Source organism: Mytilus edulis, chromosome 4 (assembly GCF_963676685.1).
Source record: "Mytilus edulis chromosome 4, xbMytEdul2.2, whole genome shotgun sequence".
Lineage (NCBI taxonomy): Eukaryota > Metazoa > Mollusca > Bivalvia > Mytilida > Mytilidae > Mytilus > Mytilus edulis.
Genome location: NC_092347.1, coordinates 96,040,804 through 96,060,053, shown reverse-complemented (window position 1 = coordinate 96,060,053; position 19,250 = coordinate 96,040,804). Strand labels below are relative to the sequence as shown.

Sequence of the window (19,250 nt, the reverse complement as noted above, 5' to 3'; positions counted from 1 at the left end):
ATTGAGAATGGAAATGGGGAATGTGTCAAAGAGACAACAACCCGACCAAATAAAAAACAACAGCAGAGGGTCACCAACAGGTCTTCAATGTAACGAGAAATTCCCGCACCCGGAGGCGTCCCTCAGCTGGCCCCCAAAAAAATATATACTAGTCCAGTGATAATGAACGCCATACTAATTTCCAAATTGTACACAAGAAACTAAAATTAAAATAATACAAGACTAACAAAGGCCAGAGCCTCCTGACTTGGGACAGGCGCAAAAATGCGGCGGGGTTAAACATGTTTGTGAGATCTCAACCCTCCCCCTATACCTCTAACCAATGTAGAAAAGTAAACGCATAACAATACGCACATTAAAATTCAGTTCAAGAGAAGTCTGAGTCTGATGTCAGAAGATGTAACTAAAGAAAATAAACAAAACGACAATAATACATAAATAACAACAGACTACTAGCAGTTAACTGACATGCCAGCTCCAGACTTCAATTAAACTGACTAAAAGATTATGATTTCATCATATGAACATCAGGCACAATCCTTCCCGTTAGGGGTTTAGTATCATACCATCATAACATATATGAGAAGAACATAACCCGTGTCATGCCAACAACTGTTTTTAGAATAAATGTGTTTAGTTCCGATGCAAAGACCTTATCAGTGACTCAATATTAACGCCAAAATATGCAATCTTTAATGACTTGACAACAGTATCGTAATTATATCCCTTCCTAATAAGTCTATTCAAAGGTTTTGTAAGTTTCTGAGGTGAATACTGACACCTTTGTGCTTTATAAAGAATATTTCCATAAAAAATTGGATGTAAAATACCTGAACGTATTAGAAGTCTGCATGTTGAGCTATATTTTCGAATGATGTCTTTATACCGATGATAAAATTTAGTAAATGTTTTGACTAGTTTGTGATATTGAAAACCCTGGTGTAATAATTTTTCAGTAATACATAAATTTCTCTCGTTAAAATCTAAAGCATTATTACATACACGAGCGAATCGTACAAGTTGAGATATATAAACACCGTAAGATGGTGACAAGGGAATCATCCCTTTTATCATAAATTTTAGTATTCAGCTTTCCATAAGTGATATAGATATCAAGATCGAGAAAAGGGCAGTGGTCATTGTTAGTATTAGCTTTATTTAAAGTAAGTTCAACAGGATAAATTTCATTAATATACATACTGAAGTCGTCATTATTGAGAGCCAAAATATCATCCAAATATCTAAAAGTATTATTAAATTTGTTTATCAGATGTTGTTTCGATTGGTCTTTGCTTATTTTTGTCATAAATTGTAACTCATAACAATACAAAAACAGGTCCGCAATAAGTGGTGCACAGTTAGTCCCCATTGGAATTCCGATAATCTGACGATATACGAAATCCCCAAAGCGAACAAAAATGTTATCTAGTAAAAATTCAAGGGCATATATAGTATCAAAGCATGTCCAATTAACATAGTTTTTTTGTTTATTGCTACTAAAAAATGACCTAAAAGAGTTTGAACATATATATTCACATTCTGATTTTTTGAATGCCCATTTAATTAGGTGTGTGAATTTTTTCTTAATGAGAATGTGAGGCAATGTGGTATACAGGGTAGAAAAATCACCAATATAAGCATGCAATTTATCAAGTACTTCCAACGAGTTCTTGACACTCCAAAAGTAATTTATTCCACTATTTTCGAAGGCCTTATTTGAACAATTTATTATCAGGTTTTTAATTATACCTATCTTTAAGTTGTTAGCATGCAAAATGCAAGGCTATTTCAGAAAGATAAAGAATACTTGAAGCTGTTCATATTGTAATACATTATCTAACTGTACAGTTTATTTGGTTGTTTTTTTTAGTACTGCAGTAGCTGGAGTTACCATATAATTTTGTTTTATAATATGAATGATGAACACTTTTTCAAAATACAACTTTTTATATGTAAGAATAATTTCATCTACGTTCTTCATACTTTTTAGAATTTAATTTTGTTACTCTCAAATAATATGATCAAGTGTTGGTTTCTTACCGAAAAGAATAAATATCCTACCTCCTTGATGGAAAATATCAAAATTCATTTTCTACTCCTATATTATATCCCATGTAAACATCTTACTATCCTGTGGTATATGAATGGTTGTGAACAACATTTATCTATTTACCACTGACATATGATCTTTACCTGTATAGTACAGGTATTTCTCGTTAATTAAACGTGTCAATTATCAAACCACCTGGAAAACTGACCATGAAATATTTGACACAGGTCATGTAACTGTATGATAACTATTGTTAATAACAGCTTTTAAAGTCATCATTGTATAGGTTACTGTCCAAATTTTTGTTTGGAATTTGTGACAATTAAAATATTTGGTTGCTTGTTAATTTGTCCTTCAATTTAAACTGGACAAGACAGAAACATTAGTTACTATCAAGGAAATTAATTTAGAAACATTTTCCGGTTATCTTATAGATATTTAAAAGGCAAGTATCATTTAGCTGCTACATGGAAGTCTCTCCCTGCCCTGTACAATTGATACGTAACCAAAAACACATATTTCACATAACTATTTTCCAAACACAACTCAATTTTAAATGACCATAATATTGTTAATCAGTGGCGGATCCAGGGGGGATGGTTCTGGGGTTGGAACCCCCCTTTTTTTGGACGATCAATGAATTTAAATGGCGACATGTGGTTCGAACCCTCTTTTATCCTGGGTTGGGAACACCCCCTTTTAAAAATGGCTGGATCCGCCCCTGTTAATGTATATCAGTACATTATGAATCCTTTCATAAAATCGGGAAGATGCAAGACCCTATGTGGGATGAAAAATAAATTATTAAATTATTACTGAAATATCACTGTTTATCATAATAGAAATAATTGAGTTTCATCGACATCAAGGTAAGGGTATTATAAGTGAAATTCTAAAATAAGAAACAAGGAATACCCTTCTTGATGTACTGGGAAGAAATACCCCCTGCTTGTTGCATAGAAAGAGAATACATATGCTGATCACTGTAGCACACTTCAAGGAAAATTCTCTTAATCTGATCCTATCTCAAAAGTGCAAACACATTAATATATTATACTGTTGAGGTATACAATCCTGACAGCCTCACACTGAGAACTTCTCAATAGCAAGATTAATGTATTATCATATTCAGCTTTCATTTTTTTACAACTCTGCATCCTTATAGATAAGACGTTTTATTTATTTCATTCATTACATTAATCAACATAATCATAGATTGATAAATGTTTCTCACATTTTCATTTCCAGGGTTATAACCCACATTAAAAATATTAAATTCAACAGCCAGCAACAGATTACAAAACTCCCTTTCTGATAGATATAGAATCAAAAAGTTACAAACTGCCTGGTTCCTGATTCAGTATGGTTTGTATTTTGAACAGTCATACTGGCTAGTATTGTATATCCGTTTAGGAGAATCTATTAAAATGCAGTAAGGATAGGTGTAACCTATTATATTCTGTCTACATTAACCCTATATAACTAGTCAATGGAAAATCATCTGTATCGAAATAATTCGAGATTTTTATCAAATTGAGCTGCTTGCTGATTAGCTTTCTCAACTCAAGTTTCCAATCCAAGTTGAGAATTTGTGACATGCTTTAGATATATATATATAGAGTTTCGAGCTTCAGGTCCTCTTCAAAAGAAGAGTTCAATTTTGGGGAGTGTTTCATATTTGACCAATTTCTACTTTTGGATTATTATATGATAGCATTCATGAGGCTAGCATATTATACCCAAATATACTGGTGAGCCATAAACATTCAGAATGCTTTGACAGCCATACCTCTAGCTAACAGTCCTTGAACAAGGTGTCACAAACTAATCAAATAAAAGCCAAAAATACCTCAACTAGCTAGAATATAGTGAAAAAAACTTAGCAGAATATTCAAATTTAAATGAATGAGAACATGGAGCTGTTTTTACAAATCTGTCAGAGCAAGAAAAGATCAATCAATTAATTCATAAACTATTGCAAAAAACATTGTGATCAGAGAAGAAGCAGATGTGAATAAACAAATCTGTTTTATATAAAAACAAAAAAACAAAATTGATTTAAGTTGTCAGAGGTACACAACCAGGAGAAAAGATTAAACAGGACATCAAAAGAAACTGTTTTCTTTGAAATTTGCTACATATTTCAGTATCACAACTTGAGGCATAGATTTCAAGTGAAGGAAAAAACAAAACAATGGCTTCAGAGAAGAGATTAAATATGTTACATATAGGTCTATAAGAACTAAAAGTTAACTAATAGGTCTTCATCAGAAATAAATGATTTCCAGCTGTTAAGAGTACACAAAGGTGAACAAACCATGAGATGAATGAACAATCTTACTTTTGTGATAGATAATAAACCTGTTATTTGACACACTTTCTATCAAGCTTACCTTCCCTTCTTTGCTTCATTTTTTAAAAAGCAGGTTTAAGTGTACTTCTTCTGTACCACTGTACATGAACTACTGTCCGAGTTTAGCTCACTTTAAACAATTACTTTCATATATCAAATAACAGAGACAGTATACAACATTAATACATTGATTGGTGGTTGCTTAACATTCAGTAACAAATATTTCATGCATATTTAGGATGATAAAACTTTAATAAAATAAAAGTTTTTATAATCATCATAATTATGCTTTTGTTGTATTTTTGTATCACTATAATGCTTCACCCAATTCTACTTTTAATAAAAAAAAAAGCTGAAATTATTTTTTTTAGTGAGAATACAGTAGATACTTAATTTTTTCATGGATTTTCAACTTTAAAACCGTTCATACTTTTAATTCAACTCAAGCAATTTTTTTTTTATAGACTTAAATTTCCTTTTTCATAAAATTCAGTATACCATTTTTAGAATCAAACTATCTTGACGGACAAATGAATCTTTCACTGAATATTGTCCACTTTTTGCCTACTTAGTATTCGATTGAGGCCGTATGTAAATTCTTTATTAATAAACCAGAAATAAACTTTTACACCTGGGAAAATGACTCATGCTGATGATGTATGAAGATGCCCTGGTTTCTTATCTAACTTATAATAAAAATAGAAACATTTTTATAAATATATAATATCTGGGGCTAATTAATCTCTTCACATGCATCCAAAGTGCATCAAATTCTCTAAATGATATGATGCAGAAACATGATTAAAGTGGATTCAAATTTATTATTATATATTCCATATATTTTTCTGACATTTTACTGAAAGGGTAAATATATATTACATATATTAATAATAAAAATATAGGTCATATTCATTGTTTTTGAGAATTATGGGGCATAAAATTTAATATAGTTTGTAGGTGTGAAAATTATTCTTTGGCAAATATAACAAGATATTAGTTTTCTCCATTGAATTGTTTTACATTGTCATTTCAGGGCCTTTTAAAGCTGCCTATGCGGTATGGGCTTTGCTCATTATTGAAGGCCGTATGGTGACCTATAGTTGTTCATTTCTGTGTCATTTTGGTCTCTTGTGGACAGTTGTCTCATTGGCAATCATACCACATCTTCTTTTTTATAATATACTAGAACACACCCGTGATATCACGGGTCTGTGACTGAATTAAAGTATATAACTATGTGTATGCCTTATTTTAGTATTGGTATTCTCATCTGATTAAAGTCATGCCGATTATTTTACAGTTTTCTCTGCTTTCAAAATCTTTCTGTTTGAACCTGTCGACCTGGAACCTTACAATTATTGGTAATATTAATTATTTGGAAAACAAAAGGGCCTGGAATGGAATATTTTTTAATCAACAGCATTGTTCTATATATGTTATAAATAAAGTTGAATTCTTTGATTCGCTGTTTTACGTCATGCCGGCTAACAAATTGAAAACTACCTATACGCCTTATATTAAGTCCAGATTTTTAGTATTCATATTGTCTTCTTAGAAAGTCATACTGATTAAAATACTACAATAGGGAACAATGTGACAATGATTGAATTTAGTAGTGTCAACCCTGTGATTATGACCCGTGTATACAGCAAAATCCTAAATACACCGTTTGTTGGTGCGCCTGTCAGAAGCGGAACGTACAGATAAGGTAATAGGTAACAGGTGAATATACTATTGGTATCGGTATCGGATTCAACTAGAACTTGTTAATTATTGGCAATATTAATTATGTGGAAAACAAAAGGGTCTGTAGTGGTGTAATTTTTAATCAACACCATTGTCCTATATTAGCTATATATAAAGTTGATTTCTTTGATTTGTCGTTTTTACCCCATGATGGCTGACTAATTGGACCTCGTTATTTTAGTAATATAGATGTTTTGAAATAGGTGTTTTTTAAGGGGACATTATTTTGGACATTATTTTGAACAATTCCTTTCAAGAGGGGGATTGTCTATTTCTCCTTTATAAAATAAATTGTAGTGAGAAATTGACTGATTCCCAATAAATTGTAGTGAGAAATTGACTGATTCCCAATAAATTGTAGCGAGAAATTGACTGATTCCCAATAAATTGTAGCGAGAAATTGACTGATTCCCAATAAATTGTAGCGAGAAATTGACTGATTCCCAATAAATTGTAGCGAGAAATTGACTGATTCCCAATAAATTGTAGCGAGAAATTGACTGATTCCCAATAAATTGTAGCGAGAAATTGACTGATTCCCAATAAATTGTAGCGAGAAATTGACTGATTCCCAATAAATTGTAGTGAGAAATTGACTGATTCCCAATAAATTGTAGCGAGAAATTGACTGATTCCCAATAAATTGTAGTGAGAAATTGACTGATTCCCAATAAAGTTAAATTACTCTGCTTGAGTTTAATAATTGTTCTAAGAAGGAGATAAATTGTTTCAAGCAATGAACTTCCAAAACAATTACAACTTACTTTTAGCTATAAGGTAAAATTTACAAATCAGATTTATAAAACAAGTAACATAACCATGATAGCAAAGATTGCATACAACAGAAATGTTCAGTTCCTTAAATTTGTATTTCAATACAGGAAGTGGCTGAATGGGAATGTAAAAGTTGCCTACTCGCTTCAACTAAACATTAAGCAGCTGAAGTGCTGTAATAAATCATTCCCTTCAATAAATAAGAGCCAAGAAAAAATCATTCCCTTCAATAAATAAGAGCCAAGAAAAAATCATTCCCTTCAATAAATAAGAGCCAAGAAAAAATCATTCCCTTCAATAAATAAGAGCCAAGAAAAAATCATTCCCTTCAATAAATAAGAGCCAAGAAAAAATCATTCCCTTCAATAAATAAGAGCCGAGAAAAATTTGACAAAAAATTTCCAAGCATGATGAGGTTTGTAAAATTTGAAACTATTGGCAAACAGGAACAAGCCTGCACAGAGGATTTGAAACACGGCAAAATATGTGATGCTCAATTTACCTTTTTTAGACAGGGATACAGTTTCTTCTACCATGGGGTTGTTTAGTTTTGAAAGATATCTTAAATTAAATGTTGATTTCTTTGATGAAGATAATGATGGGTAGCTACTTAATAGTCAGTTGTAAGTAAAATGTATATGCTAAACAAGAAATTGTAAATATGATACCCTGATTGGCCGTTGACCAACACGCTGAGCTAAGTTTTTAAAGTGCGGCTTCACATAGAAAACATGTTAGCCACTAGCACGAGACCATCAAGTAGGTTTCTAAAATAGGAGAGTAAGTCAATATTTGTTTAATAGACAATTGTTAAATTTTTGATGGATTCTTGTTTATTGTTAAAGACAATTTATTCAATTTTAAAGATCTAGATGACCTTGTCCTTTCTTTGATAAGTTATGTTGGTGGCTTGCTGTCTTAATCAAGGTATTGCCACAGTTTCATTTTGATCTAAAGACATCTGCTCAGTGCTAGTGACTAATGTTGCAGTCTGTCTTAACCCCATCCAACTCAAAAGAGTCCCAAACATTAGCATCTATGATTCCGTATGGTATCAAACATTAAACCCTTACCAAACCAACATTAAACTGTTAATAATAGAGTGGTGTAAGGCACATGTGACATTAATTTCTTAACATGGTGGAAAATAAGTATAAATTAATTGTCTTTGTGGGCACTGAGGGTTAAAACTTATTTACATTTTGCTTTGGTAACTATAATTGAAACTTTGCAAAGAAACAGTATTCTGAATTGAGTTATTTCCCTTTATCCACACACATTGTTGATAGATTCATTCTGAGCAATTTGTGAAACTTAATTTAAATGTATTCTTGATAGGTATAGTAATACACACATCATTTTGTCAATTAAATATTTGAGTATATATCATTGCCTGTCATGGGTAGGACCAAAAGAATGGTTAACTTACAGTGACATTGCTTTGTGTTTACTCAAAGAAGTGGTTAAAGTTAGCCATCAAATGCTGAAGGGAATTGACATCGAAAATTAAACCTATTCTTTGTATTAAATTACCCTTTTTAGTAAATCATACAAAAAGAGAACTAAACTAATTCCTATATTCCCTCAACCAATCACAGGAAATATAACTACATCTTTGTTTTTCTGTGGGATAATAATTATAATTGTTACTTACAATTTTGGCAAAGAAGTTCTTGTCTGTGAAATTTTCAAAGCTTTGTTGACACCAGACATTTGTACTGAAACTGGATGCCACATTACATTTAATCCCTGTAAACTGACTGGCCTCAACCTCCATGATATAGATACCAATATTCTGTGAGGACAAAGCCTGAGGTCTGGTAGTGACCTGGTTTGGGATAGATTCCACTACTTGTACCAATCTATAAATAGAAGTTTGTATTATTGATTCTTTTCAGTACATTTTTAATGCATGGTTTTTGTAACAAGTTTCTATGTGTTTTGTATAAACCTGACAGTATATACAGCTATCAGAATCTGTAGCGTTGTATAAACATGAAAGTATATACAGCTATTAGAATCTGTAGCCTTGTATAAACATGTCAGAGAGTATATACAGCTATCAGAATCTGTAGCCTTGTATAAATATGAGAGTATACACAGCTATCAGAATCTGTAGCTTGTATAAACATGAGAGTATATACAGCTATCAGAATCTGTAGTGTTGTATTAACATGAGAGTATATACAGCTATCAGAATCTGTAGCCCTTTTGTATAAACATGAGAGTATACACAGCTATCAGAATCGGTAGCCCTTTTGTATAAACATGAGAGTATATACAGCTATCAGAATCGGTAGCCTTGTATAAACATGAGAGTATACACAGCTATCAGAATCTGTAGCTTGTATAAACATGAGAGTATATACAGCTATCAGAATCGGTAGCCTTGTATAAACATGAGAGTATATACAGCTATCAGAATCGGTAGCCTTGTATAAACATGAGAGTATATACAGCTATTAGAATCTGTAGCCTTGTATAAATATGAGAGTATATACAGCTATCAGAATCTGTAGCCCTTTTGTATAAACATGAGAGTATATACAGCTATCAGAATATGTAGCCTTGTATAAACATGAGAGTATATTATACAGCTATCAGAATCTGTAGCGTTGTATAAACATGAGAGTATATACAGCTATCAGAATCTGTAGCCTTGTATAAACATGAGAGTATATTATACAGCTATCAGAATCTGTAGCGTTGTATAAACATGAAAGTATATACAGCTATTAGAATCTGTAGCCTTGTATAAACATGTCAGAGAGTATATACAGCTATCAGAATCTGTAGCCTTGTATAAATATGAGAGTATACACAGCTATCAGAATCTGTAGCTTGTATAAACATGAGAGTATATACAGCTATCAGAATCGGTAGCCTTGTATAAACATGAGAGTATATACAGCTATCAGAATCGGTAGCCTTGTATAAACATGAGAGTATATACAGCTATCAGAATCTGTAGCCTTGTATAAATATGAGAGTATATTATACAGCTATCAGAATCTGTAGCGTTGTATAAACATGAGAGTATATACAGCTATCAGAATCTGTAGCCTTGTATAAATATGAGAGTATATTATACAGCTATCAGAATCTGTAGCGTTGTATAAATATGAGAGTATATAAAGCTATCAGAATCTGTAGCCCTTTTGTATAAACATGAGAGTATATACAGCTATCAGAATCGGTAGCCTTGTATAAACATGAGAGTATATTATACAGCTATCAGAATCTGTAGCGTTGTATAAACATGAGAGTATATACAGCTATCAGAATCTGTAGCGTTGTATAAACATGAGAGTATATACAGCTTTCAGAATCGGTAGCCTTGTATAAACATGAGAGTATATACAGCTATCAGAATCTGTAGCCTTGTATAAACATGAGAGTATATACGGCTATCAGAATCTGTAGCCTTGTATAAACATGAGAGTATATACGGCTATCAGAATCTGTAGCTTGTATAAACATGAGAGTATATACAGCTATCAGAATCTGTAGCCTTGTATAAACATGAGAGTATATACGGCTATCAGAATCTGTAGCCCTTTTCACAAAAAAGTGTAACATTTATCGTATGTCTAAAATATTCCTTATCAATTCAACCAAATATTTTTATCGTAAGATCACTTTTACACTTAACATTTTTTTGTGAAAGGGCTACAGACTTCTGCCAAGTTGCGTTTTTGTGTATTTCACCTGTTAAGTTTAATTTGTCAAAATAACCACAGTATATGTAGTTCATGTAGTAAAAAAATGTGTCTATAAATCTGTGTTTCCCATTCTAGGCTCATATTCTGTATTGATGATTGTTCTCCATATGTATCATATAGTGTAATGGAATGTCATATGTATGGCAGTTAATGATTCTACAGTTGCTGATGTTATTTCAATAGTTTTGATTACATGCATATATACAGAAGCATAGAGACATTCATGGTTGATCATATAATTTTCAGTTTATTGCATCAACCTGATTTTTTTTCCAGTACTGAATATTCATCAAATGACACATGATTTTTACTGATAAAAGTTTATCGAGTGAAATCAACAAATAATTGTATACTTGGCATACAACGGTATCTTAAAATCTTTTAACTTTACAACTTTTAAAATGTTTAACTAATAACAGGATATTATTTCAACTTGGAACTATTTTTAATTATGGAATTTGCATAATATCTTGTGCTTGTACTTTTTAATATAAATTCCATGTTTATTTTGTATAAAAAAAAATTGAGCAGTTTATAAAACTATTCATATGCCACAAAGAACATTCTATTGAAAATGTGCTATCTTCCTTATAATATAAAGTGTTGTACGCTGGACAGAACATTAATTTATTACAAATTTCAAGCAAAAGAAATTATACAAATTCCATAATTTGATAATAATTCTAAGTTGAAATAATGCCATGTTTAATCTTTTTTGGGGGCAACCTCCAGCATAAACAAACATGAATCTGTAATTCCTCCCCTCTAATTATATTTTTAATTTGTCCTACAATTCTTATCTTAATCAATGAAAAGAACAATTAACAGTCTCTCTTATCAGCTGTTAATAAAAAGACATAGATGTTTCATATAAAGCTTAAGTTATTTCCCTTTTTATGCAGTGAAGTCCTCTAGAGTTACTTCCCTTCCATTAATTTGTTGGAAATTATTATTTTCTTTTTCTAGCTTTGAATGCAAGTTAGGAACAATATACAGGGAAAACGGTACTATTTATTCTGCCATAGGCGACAATATTAACATTTTCTAAATTTACCACTTTTTAAGATAAAAACCTGGATAAAACAGTTATATGTTGTGTCAGTACTTTATTATTGTGTTTTAAAAATTAAAGCCAAATAGTATCATGACCAACTTCCAATGGAGCTTGTTTATGTTATCCATGCCCACCGTCATTTTGCACCAAATTTATGAAATTTTGCAAGTCTTTTCGAATAATTCTCTAGAAAATATTTCAATAGGTTTCAAAATTTATATTGTAAATATACACACTGCAGTTATTCATAGATAAACCAAAAATATATTGTACCCTTACATCCAATCACAGCGCTCTTAAGTTGACTTCCTACGCCCTGTCTTGGGTACACAAAAGGCCAACCTAATGCTGGGAAAATTAAATACTACCGTTTTCTCTATACTGTGACATAAAGATATAAAGAATTCTTATGACATTATTAATGCAATACTGGGTTACTGTGAAAACCTTGGCTATAATAAATACTTGTATGTCCCCAGTACTTAAAGAAACATAGATCATTTTATGTCCCCACCCCTACATGCTGGTTTACCTCATTCTCTACTTCTTTCAGAAAAGCCTTAATAAACAACCTGTATTCCACCATATCTTATCTTATTTAAAAAGAATGATAAATAGTTTCATTTAAACAGATGAAATGGACAGTTCCATTCAATTTGTATTCATTTCATCAAAAATTTACAACAAATGCACAAATTCAAGATTTTTCATACTAATCTCCATTCCATGCTTTAGTATATGCCATATTGTGGTTAAAAATTTCAGAGCTTGTTATAAAATCTATTATTCTGTCTTGAGATGATGAAAACAAAGATATTAGACACTTTAAACATTAAATATGCAAAATACTCAGCTGTAAAGTTGCCTTTGTTGCCTGTATTATTCAATGAAAAAGCTGAATTATGTCCCTTGGGAGTATTAATTTCCAACAAAAGTCCTTTCAAACAGTAGGAAATGAAAAATTATTTATGTCTGATATAATAAAAGAAAGAAACTACAAAATGAAGCACTTTTGAAATATTTGCTGCATGAATTATCAAGAATGTGAACAATTCTTTACACAGGAGAGTATAAATTCTATGTAAATTTAGCCTCAAGTGGGCCTCTCTTTTTCTTAGATGAACAATTCTAACACTGAAAATGCTTCCAATGTGACCAAATAATGCCTAATTCTATAAACAGTACAAACTAAACCAGACAATTTCCCATTTTAATAGATAATGTTTACAGAAATACCCAAATGATACATTTAGGGAATTACGCAGTAAAAAGGCAAACATTTCAGTAAAAAATATTTGTCGCGACTTGAATTCTGGTGTTTCCAATTGAAAAAATCATTGCGAAAGGTGAAATCAAATACAAAAGAACTATAATATGGTGCATTTTACACAATATAGTTAGTATTGACATCCTAGAATAAAGTTTTATATCATTACCAATCAATTTGACCTATTATGATGACTCAGCACTTTTCTCAACACAGTATTGTTCTCAGTGAAAAATTTCTATTCTTTGTGATAAAAATCAAATGTACTAATCAAAAGCTTCAAAATAGTATAAAAGAATTGAAGTCTGAGTGACTTTGATTTCCCTTGCTATCTTCGGTATAGGGAAAACGGTACTATTTATTCTGCCATAGGCGACAATATTAACATTTTCTAAATTTACCACTTTTTAAGATAAAAACCTGGATAAAACAGTTATATGTTGTGTCAGTACTTTATTATTGTGTTTTAAAAATTAAAGCCAAATAGTATCATGACCAACTTCCAATGGAGCTTGTTTATGTTATCCATGCCCACCGTCATTTTGCACCAAATTTATGAAATTTTGCAAGTCTTTTCGAATAATTCTCTAGAAAATATTTCAATAGGTTTCAAAATTTATATTGTAAATATACACACTGCAGTTATTCATAGATAAACCAAAAATATATTGTACCCTTACATCCAATCACAGCGCTCTTAAGTTGACTTCCTACGCCCTGTCTTGGGTACACAAAAGGCCAACCTAATGCTGGGAAAATTAAATACTACCGTTTTCCCTACAATGGATTGAATTTCTATACACATCAAGCCATGTTTAAACATTAAACGACTTAATGAGTTTAATGCTTTTAAAGCTTAACATTGCTAAATGTGTAAATAATACAGTATCAGACAATAAATATGATTGTATTGCAGCAAAAAATAACAATTAAAACTATAATATATGTATTTGGTAGTCAGCTGGAAAAAAAATTAACATATTTAATTTCAATTTGATATTACTAATGAATTTGTACAAACCTTGAACAAGCCTGATCATTGACCTGTCCATGTTTCAATATTGTTTTACTACTGTTCATCATCCCACTCACAATCTTCAGAACTCTCTCTGCTATCTGTAAATAGTCATGTACAAGACTATATTATTTCCTATATTTACATTTTTGACATTCTGTTCTTGAGATTTTCAATTTAAAATAGAATTTATAAATATATGTATAGATATATTTCTATTGCTTTTGAATCCCAACATCTCAGTAAAACTTTTTTTTATTACCATCCATGTTTAAGGATGTTTTTAGGCTAGGACTCTCAAAGACAAATATGTATCGAAATACTAGGTTTTCTCACATTCTCAACAAGAACAACATGTTGTCTTCCTAAGCATGCCCCTCTCTTTATACAAAGTATCATAAAAACAGGACAGGACCAAAAAGAGCATTGTAACACCGCCACCAAGTTACTATTCTTAAGACTCCTAGGCAAGGCCAAAATTATGTCCCTCAACAATACAAGATCAGAGTTAACATAATCTAGACAAATTGTAAATTTAGAGATTTAATGGAGACTATCAAAGATTTGTTGACAACATCAAGTTATTTAAATGAAAAATATACCTCAACAAGAATGTGTCCCCAGTACACGGATGCCACATTCGCACGATCATTTTGTATGTTCAGTAGGGGAAAATCTCTAATTTGGCATCAAAATTAGAAAGATCATATCATAAGGAACATGTGTACTAAGTATCAAGTTGATTGGACTTCAACTTCATCAAAAACTACCTCAACCAAAATCTCTAACCGGAAGCAGGACAGATGGACGAATGAACAAAAGGACAGATGGACGAACGAACAGACGGATACACAGACCAGAAAACATAATGGCCATAAAATGGGCATAAAAATACAACCACAACCACAAAATTCCTTTAAAGGCACATTACACATGGTGAAGTTTTAGTGTTGTTTTTGGTTATGTTATTTACTGTAGCTGTTTTATTTGTAGGTCTGCAGAGTTTGAAAGAGGTTGTGACTTGTACTATTTTATATTGTTCTTTTAGCTACTGTAATTGTTTTACTAAACATCTGCCCATCCTTTAGGTGACATCATTTTCTGATGTATAATTTGTTATCTTTTTCACATAAATTCTTTATCAAGCAGGTCTGTTATTTAATTATTTTAAATGCAAGATCATTCCCAACTGAAGATGTCTGTACATAATAAAACTTTAACAAGCTACATAATTCATCAAATGCTACTACTTTGTACTTTTCCATTTCGAAAATATAAAAGATGAATTTATTGCATAAAAACAGCCCTAACATTATACCCAGTCAATAAATCTATTTTACACTTATCCCTTTAACAAACTTTCACAGTTCATATTTTACAGATTTTGTTTTCAGTTTAGATCTTCTTTTGACATTTGATGATGAAAATATTGACAAAGTTAAATCTGTTATTAACATAAGCCTCTTTTGTGGTAAATAATAGATTTATAATATTTATTGATCAGATAATATCCCTTTGATGTTTTAAATAAATTGAACTGTTACAAATTTTCATAGTAGATTATGGTTTGCTATTGATAAAAAAGTGTCCCTTGCTTTCTATATAAAATATCATTGATTTTTTAATGAAATCCTTCTGAATTGGGTGAAATAGAACACAAATTTTAAATGAGATACTGTGTGGACCCCCATATATGCTTCCACATAGTTATATTTTCGGTGGATATAAATACCATTTTACAAAATTTATCTAGGTCAATAGAAGTTTAATGGAAAAGAGTTTGATCAGTTTAGTTAGTTTAATCTGTATATTGATGCATATTAAATCTGTGCATAAAGTAGTTGTCTTTTGTTGGTGTGGTTCATAAGTGTTTCTCATTTCTTGTTTTTTATATAGATTAGACCATTGGTTTTCCTGTTTGAATGATTTTACACCAGTAATTTTTTGGGGCCCTTTAAAGCTTGCTGTTCGGTGTGAGCCAAGGCTCTGTGTTGAAGGCCGTACTTTGACCTAAAATGGTTTACTTTTACAAATTGTGACTTGGATGGAGAGTTGTCTCATTGGCACTCATACCTCATCTTCTTAAATCTATATAAGTAAGATATGCATCTTAAAAATTAATAGTTTGTAGGATCTGAGTTAATAGGTGCCCACCTTTAAGAATGATAATATTGAACATTTTGGAAAAATCTGCATAAATTCATGCATGGTGTTGAATTAAAACAAAAAATAGTTTTTCAGAAATCAAAGACAAAAACATGGTGAAGCTGTCAAAAGACCACATGACTGACTAAATGTAAAGACAGAATACTTTCACATTCAGTTCTTTTGTGCAAATTGTAGAAAAGGTATGTAATATGTTGATAGCAGTATAAAGTCACATGATCTAAATAAAACGGTAACCCCAAAAGTTTATAAGATCACCTTAAACAATGTTAAAACTTTTGGGGATGACAACCCATCATGAGAATGATGAATGAATTCCCTTAGCATATACATGTATGTGGGTAGTTCAATGTAAAGTATATGATGGTAAACTTGGTGCTAGAAACAAACAAATGCAATGTATTTGGTTGCTGTAATGTTGGTTTTCTCAACAGGTCTTCTCATGTTAAAAGAGATTTTACATGGTATTTTTAACATTTAAAGCTTTTTTAAATATGACTTGGTACACAGTTCTGGATCAGTTGAAGAGCTCGTGTAGGAAATGCACACAACTACTGAAGTCGAGTTTCAAAGTAATGTCTAGTTCATATCAATGTCCTTTGTGAACCAAAATGTCTATACGACTTTAAAGACATAAATATTGACACAATTAAATCTCAGTTACTGCTTAATATCTTATTCTCCACAGGAAGTAAACAAAGTGATTTATAATCTGTTTATCTATCTGATTACCTCCCTTTTATCTGATTTAAATCATTCAACATATGTTGTATTGAGTAATGTTTACATAATTAAGATAATTATGAGTTAACTTTTTTCTTTATCAAATCTCATTTTGTAAATCGTCAATAAATATGTTTTTACTTTTGCTTATGCCATTTTCTGATTGATTTTTAACTGTTAATGAATTTTCCAAAAGTCTTGTGGGTTTTCAAAGTAAATATGAAAATCTATTCACAGAAAATTTACATTCTTTATAGTGATAATAGTAATGGTTTATTACAAACAATTATTAATGCATGTGTAGAAACTTCTGCTTTATAATTTTTGCATAATAATTGCATAAAATACATTGGCAGATCCAGATTAAATAAAAAATGGAGAATGTGTCCCCATGGTGTCCCCATGGACACAGATGATGCCCCACTTGCATACAACATTATAAAGGGACATAACTAAAAAACAATAAAAGTGATGCTACCCAAATTAGTACTTGATCTGAGTTTTGTGGTAATAAGTATATGTGAATAGGTTTCATAATGTTTGGTTGGGGCAATCTTAAGTTACAGAACGGAAACTAAAAGTTTTGCAATTTTTCGATTTGTAAAGGGGCATAACCCAATAATGGTTAAAGTGATGCCACCAAAATTCAACTTGATCTGTGTTTTGTGGTAATGAGCATTGAGTATAAGTTTCATAATATTTGGAAGAGGCAAACTCAAGTTAGAGCACAGAAACCAATTTTGGGATGTATGGATGTGCGTAAAGGCGGACAAGGGTAAAACTTTATGCCCCCTCCGCTACGTTGGGGACATAAAAAGAAGCTTGATGGGACCTCTGTAATTATAGAATGGCCATAAACTCTTCATGGGTGGTACCATATTTTCCATTCCCATTCTGTCATAATCCCTTTTTTGAATATTCAGACGGCAAAAAAGCTTGAATTTTTGATATTGGTCAGTAAATTTGCTGTAATGTGATTAATGCATTTTTACCTGTACATCTACTTACCTCTTGTCTGCTTGGTATAAATGCAGCCAGACTTTCTATGGCTCCAGTTGCCACTTCAAAGTAAGGGGACCTGTTCAGACTAGGGTCAGAGGTCAAGGTCTCCAACTGTCTAGCTAGATCATCAGCATTTCCATCAAACTAACAAAAGAAGTATCAAAATGATGACTTTTTATGGAACATGAATTGAGACAAACAACCAAATAGAAATCTACTAAATGTCTTTTGTTTTTTTAGTTCATGGACTCAAACTTACAATCCCCTTGAATTCATACATATGTAAATATTTTTTTTTGTTAAAACAAATTTAGTTAAACACCTGAACAATACTGATGATTTCATAAAGAACCAACATGTTATACTTTAAAGTCATTCAAACATTGTCAAGATATCAATGAGAATTAAACTCTTGGTATATTTCTTATGATTTTTGGTACAGTATAAGTGGTTGTATTGAATGAAACTGATTTTAAGTTATGCTCAAATTTCAATATATATAGAGTAATTTTATTTATCTATGAACAAACTCTCACTTAGCTCTAATAATTATGATTAGTTAATGAATGGATTACAGTTTGATACTTGCCTACATTGACAAAGCAATTTATTTCTAAAATCAATGTATCCATATCACTATAAGAAAACAGTACCTTTTGCCCTGATGATTTTAATCCACGTAACTTTTCATCTGTATATTCACAGGCCTCTACATTAAGATTTTCCCACAGACCAGCTGGAGAACAGAAATGTGACGCCAGTTTATTCACACCTATTTTACATGCCAGTTCACTATGGACTCCAGCTACGGTCTTAGGCCATTTGTATACACCTTTATTTGTTGTTGTTGTGAAGGATGGACAGAATTTGGCTGTTGTTGGCATGACAACGATACTGATGTTATTGGTGACATTTCCCTGTGGTGACGTAACTCTACACTGCCAGATACCCGAATCATTCTTAGACAACTCCTCCAGTACAAGATGGTTATTCATAATGGACTGATCACGTGATGTGGATGTGTGGACGATAATTCCTTTCTTTCTATTTGTTTCCACAATTTCCTCTTTCCTAATCCACACCATTTTTGTATTCCTGTCTATGACTGATGCTCTACATTCAAATGGAAGCTTGTCTCCTTCAAATACGACCTGACTTGTACTAGGGGAAATCTCAAACAGTGGAAGTTCTAATGGTCGATCTGAAATGAATAATACATAACATGTTAAACATGCCAATACAGAAGTCACTGGAATTCATGAAAATATTTTTTAAAAAGCAACAGAAATTTTCAAAATATTAATGTGAATCATAACAGTAAAAACACAGAAGGGGCTTTATCATACAAATTACATGCAGTCATGTTTGATGGTGCTCA

The 19,250-nt window shown here is 31.5% G+C and overlaps 1 protein-coding gene across 1 annotated transcript in view; it reads right to left on the bottom strand.

Moving 5' to 3' along the window:
* The window catches only part of LOC139521168 (adhesion G protein-coupled receptor A3-like), a 72,206-nt gene that overhangs the window by 24,392 nt on the left and 28,564 nt on the right, over nt 1-19,250 (bottom strand). Inside the window, exons 7-10 of the mRNA XM_071314475.1 lie at nt 18,526-19,073; nt 17,879-18,016; nt 13,988-14,082; nt 8,578-8,785 (exon numbers count right to left, since the gene is read on the bottom strand). Of these exons, the coding sequence (XP_071170576.1) occupies nt 8,578-8,785; nt 13,988-14,082; nt 17,879-18,016; nt 18,526-19,073 (989 nt within the window). The remainder of the gene's footprint in view (nt 1-8,577; nt 8,786-13,987; nt 14,083-17,878; nt 18,017-18,525; nt 19,074-19,250) is intronic.